At 42.1% G+C, this 19,928-nt stretch overlaps 1 protein-coding gene across 2 annotated transcripts in view; it reads left to right on the top strand.

Moving 5' to 3' along the window:
• MAP7D1 (MAP7 domain containing 1) overlaps nucleotides 1–19,928 on the top strand; it is a 217,119-nt gene that overhangs the window by 54,079 nt on the left and 143,112 nt on the right. For both annotated transcript variants that reach the window (XM_075604547.1, XM_075604548.1), the window contains 6 exons: nucleotides 859–998; nucleotides 4,051–4,184; nucleotides 6,522–6,826; nucleotides 15,746–15,959; nucleotides 16,537–16,729; nucleotides 17,914–18,018. In XM_075604547.1, coding sequence (XP_075460662.1) covers nucleotides 859–998; nucleotides 4,051–4,184; nucleotides 6,522–6,826; nucleotides 15,746–15,959; nucleotides 16,537–16,729; nucleotides 17,914–18,018 — 1,091 coding nt within the window. The remainder of the gene's footprint in view (nucleotides 1–858; nucleotides 999–4,050; nucleotides 4,185–6,521; nucleotides 6,827–15,745; nucleotides 15,960–16,536; nucleotides 16,730–17,913; nucleotides 18,019–19,928) is intronic.

Below are 19,928 nucleotides of genomic sequence, written 5' to 3'. Positions count from 1 at the left end.
CCTTTCCTGTAATCCGGTTCATTCCTTCTGGGGATCCTTACTTAAAGAGTCCCTATCTACAACATAATAAACAGGGGAGCCTGGTTGGTGCTATTACTTTATATACGTTACTTCTCTACTCTCCCTCAGGCTCCTCTCCTCATCCTCCTGGAACCTAACCTCCTCAAACTTTTCCCTCCCCTTATAAACTCTGTGATGTCATGATCCCATGACAACACTGGGTGGGCCCCAGTAAACTCCTCGTCTCCTTGCTGTCTCTCTCTCTGTCTATATCTATATATGACACACACAAACATTCTGAAATATCTGTGTGGCAAGTCCGCCACTAGTTGTTGTACCTGGTAGGCTATATATCTGGCACATTACATAATGAGTTGTAGACATCCTTAGGCTTTTATATAGATAGATATATTTATATTTTGGGTATGAGTATAATTATTTTGTTTCACCTCTGCCAAAAGTCCCTGCGACGCCTTGAGATTGAATGTGTTCTGTATATGACATGTTTGCATAAAATGGATAATTTGGCCAATACTGGATACTCCCAGTCCAAGAAAAAGTTACCAAAGTGGCACCATTCACACAAGGCCAATAGCTTAAAAATGACCAGAAACATGGCTGTTTGCATACAAACTCGCTCAATTCTCACGTTTCTAAGAGAGGCAAAGTTGTGAACTTTGTGGGATTTTGCTTGACTTTTCATCGCATATGAATATTAAATTGAAATGTGAATAAAATAAAAAATGCTTTTTGCAACTTTGAATGTCTCTCTTGCTCTAATCTTCTCTCTCTCCCCCTCTTTCTATTATGCGGCCTCTGTCTCTTTCGCTCACGCTCTCCTCTTCCATCCTTCCCCAGGTTCTCTGGTTTGCCCTCGTTCTGCCTCTGCCAGTCCTCTCACCCCCTTCAATACCCACAGACACCGGTGCTCGGAGCGTCGCAGGACCACGGGCAGCAGCCCTGACGTCACCACCAGGAAGAGCAGCGACTCTTCCCCGGTGAGAATGAAACCACAACACCCTGTGGTCTCACAGGAGTCATTCTATGTGTACCGAAAGCAGCCTTTTTTTTGGGCGTCAAAATCCATATTAATTTCAATGAGGATTTTTGCCCAAAAATGGCTGCACTCCAATTCAGAAAACCTGTAATGTGATTTGTTCTTTTGTCAGTTAGTAATTGGAAGTGTTTAATATATCAGAGAAATACTTGCATATCTAATAAAATAATCCAGCGAAATCGTCCCAAGTAATATACTTCATGGTTTCCTCTGTGCGCTGCATGTTTGGGAATAAGTAACGGTAGAGGTACTTATGTTTCGCCGGGCGGCGGGATTCCAGCAATTTGATTTGTTCAAGGGCCCTCACGTGACGCGACAGCCCTTGAAAAATAAAATTTTGCCGGCTTCCAGTTTTGGCTCCGTCGCTTTGTCGCCGTTGCGCGCACTATAAGCGCACGCGGCGGCAATGTATTTGTGTTCGGGTGACGTCGCGTCGCCGGCACTAAAGCGCGGCCTTACCTGCACACTTGCCCCCATTGCTTCCTGTCTGCATTTATTTGTTTCTCACTTTCTTAGCTCTCCGCATATCTCTGTATTTCTGACTTTCTTTGTTCACAGCTGCCCCTTTCTTTCTCCTAGATCTCTCTGTTCCCCTCTCTCTCATTTTCTCACTGCCCCTCTTTATACCTTCTGTTTCTCTGACTCCCATTCTCTTCTTTATCTGTCCCCTTCTCTGTCGTTCTCTCCCCGTTTCTCCTATTCTGTACACCTTTTCTCACGCTCTCCTCTGTCCCTCTCTGCCTATCTTTCCTTTCTCAATCTCTCCTTCCGTGTCCCTCTCTTCCCCTCTGCCTCTCTCCTTTCTCACTACTGTGTCCCTCTCTGCCTCTCTCCTTTCTCACTCTCTGCCTCTCTCCTTTCTTGCTCTGCCTTTCCCCTTTCTGCACCCATTTCTCACTCTCTCCTCTGCTTCTGTGTCCACCTCTTCCTTTTCTTTTTCCTTGCTCTCTCTGCCCGCCCCTTCGATTCCCCCCGTTTGTGTGTGTGCCTCCCAGTTAGACGTGGGCGATTTTTATGTCGGGTAAAATTTTCTGATATTTTTTAGGGAAAAATGTTGCAAAAGCAGCACACTTTATAAAACATTTGTTGGATAATTAAAAGTCAATAGGCAATGCAAAGGGCGTGTGACCTCCAATACGCTGGCATTTTTTTGCTAAATACTGCGATAATCTGGTGAAAAGTGTGTGTGTGTGTGTGTCAGTGTGTGTGTGTCTCAGTGTGTGTGTGTGTGTGTGTGTGTGTGTGTGTGTGTGTGTGTCAGTGTGTGTGTGTGTGTGTGTGTGTGTGTGTGTGTGTGTCAGTGTGTGTGTGTGTGTCAGTGTGTGTGTGCGCCAGTGTGTGTGTGCGCCAGTGTGTGTGTGCGCCAGTGTGTGTGTGCGCCAGTGTGTGTGTGTGTGTGTCAGTAAATAGCCATGTTAGTCCAGTTGCGATAGTGCAGAATAAATGATTTCTTCAGTATTAGGTGATACCTTTTTTTTATTGGACTAACAATTTATGTCATAGGACAAGCTTTCGAGAGTTATCCGCTCAACTTCAGGTCAAGCAATACTGATATACAAAGGATTCAATGGCTAAAACGGGGTAGAGAGAGGAAAAGAAAAAAAAACAGCAGATATTTACTGTAGATAAGGTGTTTGAAGCCAGGGGACAGTGTCAAAGAAAGGTGGGGAGGGGGAGGCATACTGGGGGGGAGAGAGAAAGTGTGGATAAGAATAGAGGCAAGCAGGATAATTACAAGCAATTTTGATAGGGTGTGAGAAAACCCATGTCCGCATGAAGTCCTTTGGTTTTGGTGTCAGAGTCTTATCATTCTGAGTTCAAATGTTTTCCGTTCTTGGGTGCTTTTAAACATTCCATTAAGGATTTTGATTTTTAGATCATTTATGGAATGATCTGGTTGTGAGAAGTGATGTCCCACAGGTGAGCAGTATCTTCCTTCTTCGTGAAGAGTATAGAGTGTCTGTGCATATTCATTCTTCCTTGTAGTTTTTGGCTGGTTTCCCCAATGTAGCAACCTTGGTCACATTTGTTGCACTGAATCATATATACTATATTCCTGGATGTGCAGCAGTATGATCCTTTAACATTGAATGTTCTATGGTTGTGACTGGCTGTGGGATCTTGGCAAATATGTTTGCAGAGTTTGCAGCGTTTGTTGCTGCACGGTTTTGTGCCATTATCCATGTCTTTAAAATCGTTGTGACGTTTTCTGCTGACTAATTTCTGTTTGAGGTTTGGTGGTTGCCGGAATGCAAGCCAGTCACAACCATAGAACATTCAATGTTAAAGGATCATACAGCTGCACATACATACTGCTGTAGGACCGAAACGTTGGGTTTCTGGATGTATTTTTGCTATCACTAATACACTTTGATTTTCAACATTGAGTGCTGTCTCTTGTTTACCAATCCTTGGAACGGTAAAGTATAGCTACATTCTGTATATGGGACGTGCACCTGTGGCTTACCAGCACCTATTGGAGTGCCAACTGCCTATATATATATATATATATATATATATATATATATATATATATATATATATATATATATATATATATATATATATATATATATATATATTTATATTTATATATTACAGGATGGAAAGGGTGTTTCCCAGAGCCAAACACTGCTGTTTTTGGATTCCCCCCCCAATTACTGAGATGTACTTATTAATGAAGTTACATCTCCCTAAGAGGAAACAGAATGGCTGCCAAATGTCAGGCCAATAGGCAGCTGCAACATCTGTTATAATTTCCCATCCTCTGTGTAAAAACCAGGAAGTAACTTCATCAGTAAATATCTTGGGAACTGGGGACCAAGGGGGGGTCCCTGTCCCCGGAGCTGGTAATAGCATGGTTCAGCTCAGAAAAATCCTGATTCCAACCCTATTGAAAAATATTTTTTAAAAATGGATGTTGGGTGAATGGTTGGATTGCTCAACCCTCCCAGCCCCTTGACTTTTCCACATTGTATTCTAATCATGTCCAGAAAAAGAAAGAAAAGAGGGAGAAGGAACGAGAGAACGAGCGCGAGAGAAACGCTCTGAGCAGAGAACGGGTCCTGAAGAAGAGACCGTCCTTGGCCAGCACCACGAGTCGCGTATCCCTCTCTTCCGACATCAGGTCAGCATCTGCCCCTCTCCGCCACTTGCAGACTCCCCTCAAGCGCTGCATGCGTTCTACATAAACCTGTCTCACTGACTCATTCGGGTATATTCTATACGCACATAGATTGCCGATCCGTGCGGTCTGAAGTCAATGGGACTTCTGTGTCAGACAGCACGGGTCGGCGATCTGAGTTTATAGAATATATATACCCCTGTCGCCAAGCTAGCACGCATCCTGCATACGGGACAAGGGTTAATGCTCACGCCGACAAGCGCTCCCACTTTTCACCTCCGCAAAGGTCCGTCAAATGGACAAAATCTCCTCTACAGGATCAAAGATCAATACACAACCCACAAGCTGTTTCACTCTTCACCTCCGCAAAGGTCCCTCAAATGAGTTCTTATCTCTTCTCAATCCATCCCAATATACTACCATCACGAAGAGCACACAAGTGAGCACGTGACTTAGATATGCAACCAGGGTCAATACACACAGCTACTGTAGCCAACTCGTTTTTCTCGTCCACAAGGAACCAGCGAATTAATATTAACCCCTACTAAATTGCAAATCATATCTATCCACTGCCCCGACCTGGGGGTATGCAAATAATATCAGATGTAAAATGAATATTTGCCAGTTTATTATAGAAAAAACTATGCACTTTAACCCACCAAAATCAGTTGTAGCCAAATGTGTCCGAACACTTTAATACTCTCCCCAGAGCATGCAATAGTTCATCCAGAGCCCAAAGCATTACTTATTAAATGTTTTAATATATATAAAAATACAGTGCTTAGGTTACGGAAAAGGTATTACAAAAAACATTCAGTTACAATAAAATGCAGAACAGCTTCTTAAAATAAAAGGGTAAAACAGACAGAAAATCCTATACTTTACCAAATGCTATGGATTTTCCCCAGAGAGGTCGCTGGTTCAGAATATGAGGTCTCACGTACTTGGTCCAAGGCATTCCTCTGGTGAGATCTAATTATTATAATCTCTGCTCAGACTTGAATACACTTGTTTCCCATTGAACACCACCTAAACTCAGCCCCTGTTGTAAATCAGCTGTGAGATTGACAGTTTTACGACAGAGGAACACACCTCCCACCAAATGACGTTTAAAACTTATTTTCCATATCTAAATGTACTCATAGCTTCACTTCTGTAATACTTACACACGGGAGACACATCAATACATTCAGGCACTCATGGCGGGCACAATGAGACTAAATATGAACATTTAAATCCTAACTTTGAGAGATATTAATATCTGTCTCCTAGTACCTGCTAGACGTAACGTGTCTGTAATCATTATCTGCGACTCTGTTCTACGGATACACACATGTAATGTTTTAGCATGTTCAGCAGAGGACGTCACATGATATTCTCATATTTAATAAGGTCACTTTTGGTTTGATACCTCCTGAAGCCACGCCCCTGGCCATCCATACACCCCCTGTCGAGAAATGCTCTGTAGCTCCTGTTTAAAAAAAAAAAAAAAATATCATGTTTACAGAAATTTGTCACAGGGGCTATATTTTACACCAAAGTCTCCAGACACGCTTTATCTTGACTATCAGCCATACAGGATAGACACCCAACTTCAATCACGCCTCTTTAAAGCTAAGCACAAAGCTGGAAAAAGTCCTGACATGTTACAACCCCAACAGATGTTATTTTAAAATAAAACTCCAATCCCATTAACACCTTAAGCACCAGAGGAATTAAAATACCTAATATCTCAGGACATTATCATGACAACTCCATTCACTTCAACGGAGTCACGTTAATCAAATTTTTTAAAAGCAGCACTTTTTCATTATAATGACATTTATTTTTGGTCTGGAATTCCCCCAAATCTCTCTGGTTTTGGTTATTGGAGGTAGCCTGTCCTTGCAGTGGGCTGTGTTTGTTGGGGGAACTTCTAGGAACTGAGTTTAGTTTTAGAGATTAGCAATAAACTCTACAGAGTGATTCTGAAATGATTAGGATGGCTGCGGAATAATGAGGCTGTCTGCTTATTCTGCAATATTTCCAAAAAATCAGCACCAATTAATATTTTTGGGGCGGTATCTTTTGGAAATAAATTTTTTCTCCTAAAAAAGAACAGCGCAGCAATCCGGAATGTCCTGCACTGTTATTCCACCTCATATATAAAATAAAACCAGTCAATCACTCCGGTTAAACTTCCTAAACAAGCTGCAGGTACATTTTGGTCCTTGGAGTAACTGCAGAGGCCTTCAATGCGGAGCAATGTAATAACATGCAGAGCAATGTTTTTCAGTCCCCTCACTGTTTCCTTTGAGCACATGGTATTTCCAATGTAATGGTGTTTCTTGTTCCCTATAGCATCCGGTCCAAAAAACGCCCATCCTCCTCCTCCACCCCCACTCGCAAGATTGCTTTGGCCAGCCCAGGCCCCTCTGGAATTCTTACACTGAAGCCACTTTCCCCTAAGAGCTTACTGGGGGCAACAAAGACCAAGCCGAAAGCAGAGAAGCTAAAGGAGGACAAGACCCCCATCAAGCTCAAAGAGAAGGAGGACCACAAGACAGAGAAGGAGAGGCAACCATCGCCCGCCCCCCGCCTGGAGGAGACAACAGGGGGGCAGGAAGGGGTAGAAAGTGTCCCAGACAGCGCAGCACCAAGCACAGGTCAGTACCGAGCTCCCCTTCTCCTGGACCGATTTCATACTATAAGATGTATGTATGTATGTATATCTTGATATAGCGCCAAAAGTGTACTCCGCGCTTCTCAAAGAATGTAGTACAGGGAATTATAATACAATAAGCGTAGCAAAATCAGACAATAGGAAAGGAGATCTCTGCCCCGAAGAGCTTACAATCTAAGTGGTATGATGGGAGACTTGCAGAGACAGCAGGTGAGGGAATTCATGCAGTAGATGGCAGTGCTTGGCCACAATGGGTGGTAGGAGTGACTCTGGGTGTGGAACAATAGCCATGAGTGCAGGCTATTGGGTTGCTTGATTTGTGCGGCAAGTTTTAAGGTTAGTCAGTATTAAATCAGAAGTTTAACACCATTTGCAGGGGAAGAGATGGCAGGGAGGCGTGGATGAGAGCAGGTGTGTTTATGTCTGGGTTCAGGATTAGGAGAGAGATCCCCAGCAGCAGGAAGGAGTAGGTAGAGGACGTGTGATAGGTCAAATCTCTTGATCAGACCTGGGCATGAAACCTTTTCACTCTACCCGGGGAGCTTTCCACGGCCCTGCTATATGCTTCTGGTTTCAGATATGATAGTTACGAGCCCGGATAAGCAGAGATTCAATGCACACAATGTGGTTGAGTTCTCACTTCTGTTTAATATGTGGTCAAGGCAGTTCTTTTATACATAAAGGCAAGAACAAAACATAGTGTGTCAATTCCATACATTTCTTACAAACTGAGTTCCCATGTATAGATCATACATCTAAAATTACATATACAGCTCAACCCCGTTATAACGCGGTCCTTGGGGTCCACAGCTTGGGGTCGCGTTAAAATTTCACCGGCATCAGCTCTCGAGCCTTATTACAGATTTCCTTTAACTCCATTTTGCCGCCTTACCAGTGCGCTCCTCTTCCTGCTGTCCACGTGCTCATCTCATCTCTCTGCTCGTGCTCATCTCTCTGCTCTCTTGCCATCGCGTGCCATTGTTTTTTTTTTTTTCAAACATTCAATTCAATGCTTTATTGAATACCAGACAACGACACACAATTAAACATTAGTACATTTTGTACAAAACACATGCAGGGATTGTACTTGGGACCTTCTGATACCAATGCCTTGCCTCTTACCTCTACACCATAGGCTTGGTGTTACGTGACATACCCTATAAATATATTTATCCTCTACAATACAGTGCCACAGGGTACATGTCAATGCTAAATCTTAAGCCTATTTCTAGATGTCTATGACATCACACAGCTTCTGTGCTGTATAGGTAGAAATCTTAACCAACATATGAAAGGGTACTGGGTTCAATTCCTGTATGATATGATATAATTTAAATTTTTTATAAATTATTATTTTAATTATATTGTATAATTTATAAATAATATATTATTCTTTATTATTCTTTATTAAGTAATAATTATTTATTAATAATTAATGATGTATTAATTATTAATTAAGTGTTAAGTAATAATTATTTAGTAATAATTATTTATTAATATTATTATTATTAATTATATGATTATTATTTATCATTAACAATTACTAATTATTAATAATTACTAACGAATAATTATTACTAATTAATACTTAATAATTATTAATACCTAATTAGTTATAATAATTATTAATAGATAATTATTAATAACAATTATTAATACTTCATTATTAATAACAATTATTAATACTTCATTATTAATAACAATTATTAATACTGGCTAGTTATTAATAATTAATAAGTATTAATAATTAAGTATTAATTAATTGTTAATAATTAATAATCATACTTATTAATAATACATAATTAATCATAAAGAATTATTATGAATACTTAATACTTTATACTTAATAATTATTAATACATCATTATTAATTATTAATAAATAATTATTACTTAAAGAATAATAAATAATAATATATTTATAAATTATACAATATAATTAAAATAATAATTTAAAAAAAATTAAATTATAATATACTATATCATACAGGAATTGAACCCACGACCCTTTCATATGTTGGTTAAGATTTCTACCTCTGCACCACAGAAGCTGTGTAATGTCATAGACATTTAGAAATAGACTTGAGATTTAAAAGTGACATGTACCCTGTGGCAATGTGTTGTAGAGGATAAATATATTTATAGGGTATGTCTCATCACACCAAGCCTATGGTGTAGAGGCAAGGCATTGGTATCAGAAGGTCCCGAGTTCAATCCCTGCATGTGTTTTGTACTAAATGTATTAATGTTTAATTGTGTGTCTGTCTGGTAGTCCATAAAGAATTGAATTGAATGTTTGAAAAAAAAAAAAAAAATGGCACGCGACTGGCAGAGAGATGAGCAAATGGGACAGGAGGAGAGAGATGAGCACGTGGACAGGACAGCTGGAAGAGGAGAGCGTAAGGCGGCAAAATGGAGGATTTGAGATGCGGGAAATGGAGGCTTTCAATTTGGGAGCCATGCTCAGACCGCGTTATAAGCGGATTCGCGTTGTAGTGGATCGTGCTATAACAGGGTTGAGCTGTACCATCTGGCCTAAATTGGTGGGAACAAGGATAAAAGGTCAATAACTACTAATGGGGTCAGAAACAAGACTAGTGGTCTTGTTTCTTATAATCTTATTTCTTATGTAATAGATATCATGGGACAGCTGGTCCAAAGCTGAAATACTTTTACCATCTAGTCTTCTGAGAAAATAAAGCTTGACTGTTTTAACCTATTCAGTCCCTGAAAAGAACAGAGCTGAGATACGATTTTTGACCTTACATTTCCTCCTTTTGTTCTGGAAGAACAATCCAATCGACCAGGCCCATTTATTCTTCTGCACACCACTCAGGAGAGGAAAAACTCCAATGGAGAAACCTCCAAGAGACCATGGGAATGCAGAAACCTATCTCTTTTAGGTATCTCGTTTGATAATCAGAGATGAACATATGGGTGGTTGACGAGTACCAAGACTATTGGTATTTCTCGCTCTCATTGTGGGAGACATATACATAATGGTAGAGCTAGAAGCAGAAGCAGCTTTCTTTGGCAAAAATAGAGCTGATTATACATCTAGTCATTTGGATTAACATATACACACAAAGTAATTAACTTGCGATTGCCATGATTCCATAAAGAATTTTCATTCCCAATGCACCCAGCCAATTTCCAAGACCAAATGTCCAATCGAACCCTTTTGGTTCCTCTCGCATTCTAGATTGAATTTCTGCTAGAGTGTCTATATCATGGTGTATGCTTTTTTTGATTGGTTGTCAATATAAGCACATCATTCTTTACCCACTAACCTCCTTGTGCTGCCAACAGATAATCTAGTGCCATACAATTTTGCAATACTGTTGCTCTAATTTGTTGCTATTTGCTACTGAGCCTTAAAATAGCGTCTTTAGTATCATTAAAAACGGCATCTATATTGACTACTAAGAAATCCCCTTTTGCATACAAATCATACATTCCTAAAAAGGTATTAGACGTCCCGCAACTCTCTTAACTGAGCTACTTTTAATAATTAATGCACTTTTCCCAAATAACATAACCTGGTCTAGTTGCAGGATAATACTGTATCTATCCTATCACAGAGTCAATAACCTCCCTAGAGCAAACTCGTATTTCTTCTCCCTTCGTAACCAATTCTTATATATATAGTTCATCTATATCTTATAACATATTGTCCTTTTCCAAGGGGTTAAATATAATTCTCGTGTTCCTGGGGTGCAACCTATTGGGTATGGATAGTACATTGGGTTACATTGCACATAAGATATGGGCTTTGTTTACCAGGATTCCATTATATAACAAAAAGGTGCGCATATATGTTATACACAGGACAATAAAACAAAAGAAATATTATTAAACAAAATACAGGCATACCCCGCATTAACGTACGCAATGGGACCGGAGCATGTATGTAAAGCGAAAATGTACTTAAAGTGAAGCACTACCTTTTCCCACTTATCGATGCATGTACTGTATTGCAATCGTTATATACGTGCATAACTGATGTAAATAACGCATTTGTAACAGGCTCTATAGTCTCCCTGCTTGCGCACAGCTTTGGTACAGGTAGGGAGCCGTTATTGCTGTTCAGGACGTGATGACAGGCGCATGCGTGAGCTGCCGTTTGCCTATTGGGCGATATGTACTTACTCGCGAGTGTACTTAAAGTGAGTGTACTTAAAGCTGGGTATGCCTGTATTCCTGTTACTACCCTATCGTCTTCATGTGAACACCACTTATATAAACCTAATAGCATAAACATTGTAATTAAAACAATAAAACCTGTAAAAAAGGTTATTAAAAAGTTCAAAGTTCATATATTGAGGTCCGGATTTCTGCCTATGAACTTTTCTCCTTCTTTGGTTAGTACCGGGTTTTATTGTGACCCAAAACACCAACTGAAAATAACTGTGTCTTTAGGCCTTCTCTTCTGTATTGAGGTTTAATTTTGAAGCGACTGTGGGTGCACTTATGTAACATGGATCCAGGAAAAATACTCTGACGGGGTAGACTCTGGAATGGGCCTCTCCACTTTAGATGAAAAGCGCTTTTGCGTCACCTTTATCTTCATCTAATTGGAAGGACTGCACCTGGACATGAGACACTCAAACAATTGCATTAGTTTCACACAATAGACGCTGATTAAAATCGTCTGTTTAGAGCAGGGGGGCGCAAACTTTTTTCCCTGCGCCCCCCTGCCGGCTGTCCCCTCACTCCCGCACCCACCCCAACCCCAACTTACCCGCGCTCCTGCGCAACGTGACGTCACATGACCTCGCAGCGTCATTTTGACGCCGCGTTGCCATGGCGACGCAGGGAGGAAGCCGCCGGAGCCACGGTAAGTTAGGTTTACAGAGGCCCTGCAGCTCCCCCGGCACTTAATTTAAGTGCCTTCGGGAAGCGCGCGGGGCCTCTGTAAACCCCGCGCCCCCCGTTGCCAGTCTCGCGCCCCCCCTGGGGGTCGCGCCCCACAGTTTGCGCACCGCTGGTTTAGAGCATAATCATACAACATTAAATCTACAAGGTACCTGGGGTGACCATTGGTCTACGCATGAGAAAAATTCTTTCTGACTGTCACGGTAGGCCAGGCCAAATACACCTTTATATTTAAGGGATCGGTCACAAGGCAAAACAGGCAGAAAAATAAATTGCGGTTTATTCGGATAGGACCTCGGAAACACACAAACACAAGAAACAGAGAATATACTTTGGGGGACCTTATACTTATTAGGGAAATAACTTGGGGGGGGGGGGATTTGGGCTCAAAATCCAGGAGTCTGGGGAACACAGGGAAGTCCTGGCGTAATTCACCCTGCGTACCGTCAACTCATGCCTGCTTGCTGGGAAAATTAAATGACTACCAGCACTTAGGCCCCCCCAACTCATGCAACCAAAATAATTATATTTCCACCCAAATATCCCCCTAAAACCGACACACAAGAAATTTCACAGTTCAAGGGCTAATGGAACATGACATAGGAAATAACAGGGTCAGTTCACTTTCAGGCAATCCATATCTGAGCTGGGGCATTGAAATGCTTATTCACATGTAATTCACATGCTAATTCACACTGCCTTTTGTCACCTAACCTGGGTTTAAATCACAGGACAAACACAATGCATTGTAGGTTTAAAACACATAAAACCAACATGTAGACACAAGAGCTTGCACTCCACCATTTGCACCTATCATGTGGGGTTCTAAAACCTTCTCTAAGACACCAGCTAAGAATACCTTAGTCTCTGCCCTGCAGCTATTTATCATAAGAGGCCACCCATACAAGGCAATCCACTTATAAGCTTGCACAGGCAGCTACAGGCCCATGAGGCAAAGGGAATACACAGAGAATGCATTAACTAGCCCACTGGTCTTACACAGTTAATCCCACATACACAGTTCCTAGCTTATACCCCTATGGGGGACAGTATAAAAGGGAAAAATTATAGGCAACACAGTAAGGTACAATATTAGACCCAAGAGCTGACACTCTCAGCCCTTGCCATACGGTTTCAGGGGCAGCCAGCCGGGCTCCACCTTTATTAATGAAGGCCGGCTACGCCTATCGCCACACTGATAGACAAAAACAGCAATAATACCAGCAATAATATCCCTCCTTTTTGTTCACATCTTATTACATGTGAACAATATCACACAAAGGATAACAGTATTTAAAACATAACCTTAATGGAATTGCTTGATGTACAAAAAGAGCACAGACACAAAACAAACAGAATTTTACACATCTCTCACACATTCAACCAGCTTTTACAAAAATAAGACACATATTTTCTCACCTATTCTAATAAATAGGAAAACAAAACAATTTGATCCTGCAAACTAAATTAATAAAGATATCCTTCTTTTTCCCCATATCATAATTAACTTTTTTTATTTTATTAAACTAATTTAAAAATGTTGAGCTTCTAGTTAGCTCTGCCTGATTTTATCTGTAGAAATTTAGAGGAAAAGAATTGTAATTCTGGTTAAGGAAATAAATCGCCTGGCCAGTACGATAAACATCCTTATTATTCCAGTGACCGGACTGTTTACAAAAAGATGGTAAAAGTCAAATGACTTTTCCGAATTTTGTCCTTTCTTTATCCTTTTTTTTCCACAGATACCCTAATTCACCTCTGCCCAGTGTTAATTAGTTTATATTATATTAGGGGTGTACACATTTTAAAAATTAAATTTCAACATGAGCAATTAATTATATTCTTATTTTAGAAGCACTTGCCCTGAATAGTAATTTTGTATACATACAATAAACTGTTTTTCTTATTATTTCAACTTTCTAATTCTTGTCTCTTTTTTTTTTTTTTTTTTCTTCTTGATCGGTCTACAACATTCCTGTGCCTTTCCTGTGTAACAAATCACTGGGGGGGGGGGAAACAAAAGGTGGGGGCTAGAGCGGCTTATACATGCAGGCAACTTGAGGGAGACAGACAGAGCTCAGATTGTCAAAAGGGAAAAAAAAAATATTTTATCTTCCCAGCTTTGTTGCTGTGCCTTCGTGTTAATTGAGGCACCTATGCCACACTGCATTCATCCATAAGGGTTATTTTAACTCATACTACAGTACATTTCTTCATATACCTATAATCCCATAAACAACCTATAAAGGAATTTTATCTTAACAATATACAATAAGGTTAGTTTACTTCCAGACGTGGCCATAATAAATGTATACAGAAAAGAAATCTTAACACTTTATGCGTATGTAATATGTAATTCTTATTTTAACTTAAACAATTATTATCTTATCTTAACCTAAATTACCATCATATCTGAGACACCATATACAGCCCGTTTCAATTAAACAACAGGGACTCCAACCCTTTGTTATATAAATCAGGGACTTAAACCCTCGATTCTTCTGCCCTATAAAATTTAGATTCGCAGAGGAAAGGTGAGATAGAAATAAAAAGAATCTTTACTCGCCGTTCCTTGTGCAAAATCCCAACTTCTGACGCCAAGTTGATAGGTCAAATCTTCTTGATCAGACCTAGGGCATGAAACCTTTTCTCTCTACCCGGGGGGCTTTCCACGGCCCTGCTATATGCTTCTGGTCTCAGATATGATAGTTACGAGCCCGGAGAAGCAGAGATTCAATGCACACAATGTGGTTGAGTTCTCACTTCTGTTTAATATGTGGTCAAGGCAGTTCTTTTATACATAAAGGCAAGAACAAAACATTGTGTGTCAATTCCATACATCTCTTACAAACGGAGTTCCCATGTATAGATCATACATCTAAAATTACATATACCACCTGGCCTAAATTGGTGGGAACAGGGATAAAATAACTACTAATGGGGTCAGAAACAAGACTAGTGGTCTTGTTTATTATAATCTTATTTCTTATGTAATAGATATCCTGGGACTGCTGGTCCAAAGCTGAAATACCTTTACCATCTAGTCTTCTGAGAAAATAAAGCTTGACTGTTTTAGCCTATTCAGTCCCTGGAAAGAACAGAGCTGAGAGATACGATTTTTATCCTTACAATGTGTGTGGGTGCTTTTTATTGAGGTGGTAAAGAAGTTGTTGGGAGAGAGCTGTATAAATAATGGTGCAGTGTATGGGCACATGCATAGGTGGAGGGGGGGGGGAGATGAAGAAATGAGGGGAGTGGGGAAGCTGGAGAGAACAGAAATGATCACAAAGGAATGAGGAAACAGTAAACAGAAAAAGCAACAGGAAGGGCACAGTGAGATGGAGGAGAGACCTCCCAGGTATTGCAAGATGGGAAGAGTACAAATAATCACAGCACTTAGAAAATCAAGTTCTCAAAGTTGCAAAGTTATTGTTGTTGTGCAGAGTCAAGATTTTCTTGTAGTATTCACCTCCAATTCTAACTCCAAAATTTACTCCACAGATACTTTATATGTGACACTTTGGGGTGACACAGCCAAGATAAACTGACTTAAGTACTCTGAACACATTCACTTGACTAACAATTAAGGGAGGGGTTTGCCTAATCAATTCACAGAAACCTACCAAATAGTTTTTAATTAGATTTAAAAAGTTAATACAACTATTAATACAAGTACCAATAGACACACACACACACACACACACACACACACACACACACACACACACACACACACACACACACACACACACACACACACACACCTATTTTCTTTGTATGGCACCAACATATTCCACAGTGCAGAACAATGTGGGAGGGAGGACAATAACCTACTATGACCAAAGAGTACATATATGTTAAGACAAACTGAGACAATAGGAAGCGGGCCTCTCACCCAAGGATCTTACAATCTAGAAGGGTGCAGGTGGAAACACTAAGGAATAGTGTATAAGCAGAATGCAGTCACTGTTATACCACTCCAATATGTGTTACGTGGGACAGCATCTTTAACAATCTGTGTTTTTCAGATCCTGCTGCTGCTGCCCCTACACCTGTCCCCCCGCCCGTTACTGCCGCTGTCACCGCTACCGCTCCATCCCCTGCCCCCTCTCCTGGTAAGCCCATGGCAGGCACCACAGACAAGGACGAGGCCGCCCGCTTGCTGGCAGAGAAGAGGCGCCAAGCCCGAGAGCAGAGGGAGCGAGAGGAACAGGAGAAGAGGGAAAGAGAGCAGCAGGAGAGGTAGGAAGACACTATGGTGACCAGGTAAAAGTGGTCCTATTCTGGGGCAACCGCACTGAAAAAGTCCTATTTCGGTGGGAGAAATTTGCTTTTGATACAGTATTGCACCACTTTTTTGCCTTGGTACAGATACCCCTGTAAGCGTTAATCTTCTAGCTAAACCAAACGCTAGTGGGTTTGCAAATAAAAAGTAGTGGTATTGCCTGCTACCATCACACCTTGACCACAGGCTCCATCCCCGAACGTGCTGAACAGGAAATGGCAGATAAAAACCATTTGGCCCACCGAGTCTTATTTCATATTTACGATCCCTTTGTGCCTATCCCAAGCATTTTTTTTTATTATCTAACTGTATTGGGCCTCTACCACCTCTCCTGGGAGACTATTCCACAAATCCTCCACCCTTTCTGTGAGAAAGTACGTCCTCACATTTCCCCTTAGCCTGCCTCCCTCCATCGCTTCTATTTCTCTGAAGCATGCTTCCCTCCTGCACTTTGTTGAAACCTTTTCTCCGGTACTTGTTGATTCCGCGGGGCGGGGGCCTCGCAGTTAGTGGTGATTGTGGTATCTCACACAGGCAGGCGCGGGAGGTGGCCGCTCTCAGGGAGGCTGAAAAGAGGGTGCAGAGGGAGGCGGAGGCCCGGAGACAGGAGGAGCAGAGGAGGCTGGAGGAGGAGGAGACACGCCAGCGCGATGAGGAACAGCAGAAGAGGGAGGCTGAGGAGAGAGCCAGGACTGAGCAAGAGGAGATGGAGCGCCTCCAGAAACAGGTGAAGGGCAGAGGGAGGAGGATGGGGAGGTGCCAAGCAATGCGTGCGCCATGGCTCAGGTTAAACGGTCACCAATGCATTTCGAAGGCTTCTGCACTAGTGAATAGGTTACAGCTGCATATAGCGGGCTTGGTTCAGCAAGGAATGAGTTAAATACAGATCTGCTTGTTGTGGCGCCAAAGAGGTTAATGACACGGATGTCCTGGTTCGTGGTCATAAGACAGAGCCAGGGGCAGAGATCTGTGCAGAATGCACAAGTCAGCAGGGTGTTTACCTTCAGCTGCCTGAAACAACGGCCAGGTTTCCTTACTGTGCATCTTTGTAATTACAGTGCAGCTACGTGCTGGAACATTGTAGCATGCAAGCACTATGTATTGGATGTGGTACTTTACTGCCCCCCGGTGGTAGGAGGATGCATATTTAAACCCTGCTGCTCTGAAAGGTCTGAGTGCAGATTTTTATCTTTCATATGTGTGGAGTGCTAAGAGATAATGGGAAAAGACAGGGTTACAGACCTGTCTTAGACATGTACATTCACCACAACTGATATTTTTTATTAACTGTATGGTGGAGGTTTTTTTTTTTAATACATTTATTTTTTACCCACCATAACTTTTTTAATGTCTGGTTATACCCACGTACGAGCTTCACTTTGCAGAACCAGCAACCACCCTCACACTGAGACCTAAAAGAGCAAAAAAATCATCTGTGAGTAGGTTTACACATCTTAAAGCCATGGCTGTGCTGAAAAACTGTGCAATACGGCAGGCATAAGTTTATAGTGTTCCATGTTAAAATGGATGAGAAGTAAAGTGTGACACGCTGTGTGCTCATTTGCATTTCATTACCCAGAATCCCTGGCTGCAGTGGAAGCACTGTTTGCTATGTGATAATGGGGAAAGAAAGGATTGCAGACCCATCTGAGACACGTAAATGCACTACAAATGGAATTTTACTGGATATGTGTATGGAGGCAACATATTCAGCAGCGCAGTACAAGGTGGGAGGGAGCACAATAACATTGCATAACCAAAAGACTACAAATTGTTACAAACTGAGGCTGTAGGAAGCCATTTTCTGCCCCAAGGAGCTTACAATCTAAAATTCAGAATGAAATCCGAGAGGCCAGCAACACCTAGTGAAGGGGTTGATGTGGCTTCACCTTGGTTGGGTTTTGTTTGCAGAGAGAAGAAGCAGAAGCCAGAGCCCGGGAAGAAGCAGAGAAACAGAGGCTGGAGAGAGAGCAGCATTTCCAAAGGGAGGAACGGGAGCGACTGGAACGCAAGAAGGTATCTGCAGAAAAACGACAGGCACGCCTGTAGCAGTCCCCAAAATATAAAATAAAAACCACCGTGTGAAAAGAAATAAACCCACCAAAGATCTACACAATGGGAGCTCAGTAATCGCCACTAAACATATATTTAACACCTTCCCTGCCAGGCTACATGGAAACACATGGAATGTCTGGTGGGTAAGAAGCACTTGGCACACCCAGCCCGCCTATTTCCCATCTGCTACAACACCTCAGACCCTATTTTATCCTTGTCTGTCTTTCATAGGCTGCGGCCCCGCTGCCTGCGCTGCCCGCGCGTCTGTGAGGCAGGCGGCGCGTGCAGCCGAGTCCCCCGGTCTGCAGAGAGCGACGGGCGAGTAACGTGGGCGCGGTCGTGATGTCACCCGGCAGGTTCACCCTCATTGGCTGAACCGCCGGGGGGCGTGGCCTAGCGCTCCGTCGCGACTCCTGCTCTCAATTTTCTTGAGAGCAGGAGTTTGTCGGCGCAGCGGACCCGGCCCCCCCTCGCAGCGGGCCCAGCCTCATTGTGGGGCGGAATTTGTCCCTCATCTTGAATTCCCTTACTGAAGGCGCCACTACCATCTCTCCTGGAAGGCTATTTCTCAAATCTACCACCGTTTCAGTGGAGACATACTTACTACTCACATTTGCCCTTAGCCTGCCACCCTTCATGGCATGGCCTCCTGTATTTTAGCATTTCCCTGTCTCTGAAATACACTTCCCTCCTGCACTTTGTTAAATGCCCTTTATTATGTTTAAGTTTCTATTCTTCTCTTTCTCTCTCTTTCTCTCTATTCTCTCTCTTCTCTCTATTCTCTTGTCTCCTCTTCTCTTCTTCTCTCTTCTCTTCTTCTTTCTTCCTTTCTCCTCTTCTCTCTTCTCCTCTCTTCTCCTCCCTCCTCTCTCCTCTCCTCTCTTCTTCTCCTCTGTCCTCTTCTCCTCTTCCTTCTTCTCTTCTCCTCTGTCCTCTTCTCGCTCTTCTCCTCTCTTTTCTTCTCTTCTCTCTTATCCTCTCTTTTCTTCTCTTCTCTCTTATCCTCTCTCTCCTCGTCTCCTCTTCTCTCGTATCTTCTCCTCTGTCCTTCTCTTCTCTCTTCTCCTCTCTCTTAACTTCTCTCCTTCTCTCCTCCTCTCTTCTCTCTTCTCTTATCCTCTCTCTCCTATCTTCTCCTCTCCTCCTCTCTCCTCTTAGTTTCTCTTTTCCTCTCGTCTATTCTCCTCTCTCGTCTCTTCTCTCTCGTCTCTTCTTATTTCTCCTCTCTTCTCTTCTTCTCCTCTATCCTCTTCTCCTCTGTCCTCTTCTCCTCTTCCTTCTTCTCTTCTCCTCTGTCCTCTTCTCCTCTGTCCTCTTTTCTCTTCTTCTCGCTCTTCTCCTCTCTTTTCTTCTCTTCTCTCTTATCCTCTCTCTCCTCATCTTCTCTTCTCTCGTATCTTCTCTTCTCCTCTCCTTTCTCTTCTCCTCCTCTGTCCTTCTCTTCTCTCTTCTCCGCACTCTTAACTTCTCTCCTTCTCTCCTCCTCTCTTCTCTTATCCTCTCTCTCCTATCTTCTCTTCTCCTCTCCTCCTCTCTCTTCTTATTTTCTCTTTTCCTCTCGTCTATTCTCCTCTCTCGTCTCTTCTTCCCTCTCGTCTCTTCTTATTACTCGTCTCTTCTTCTTTCCTTCTCTTTTCCTCTCTTCTCCCCTCCTCTGTCCTCTTCTCTCTTCTCCTCTTCTCCTCTCTTCTCCTCTGTCCTCTTCTCTTCTCTCTTCTTCTCTCCTTCTCTCTTTTCTTCTCCCCATCTCTTCTCTTCTCCCCTCCTCTCTTCTCTTCTCCCCTCCTCTCTCTTCTTCCTTCTCGTCTCTTCTCTTCTTCCTTCTCGTCTCTTCTCTTCTTCCTTCTCGTCTCTTCTCTCCTCTCTTGTCC

This window comes from Ascaphus truei, chromosome 6 (genome assembly GCF_040206685.1).
Source record: "Ascaphus truei isolate aAscTru1 chromosome 6, aAscTru1.hap1, whole genome shotgun sequence".
Lineage (NCBI taxonomy): Eukaryota > Metazoa > Chordata > Amphibia > Anura > Ascaphidae > Ascaphus > Ascaphus truei.
Note: the sequence above shows the minus strand (reverse complement) of the source record. Positions and strands in the feature narration are given on the sequence as shown.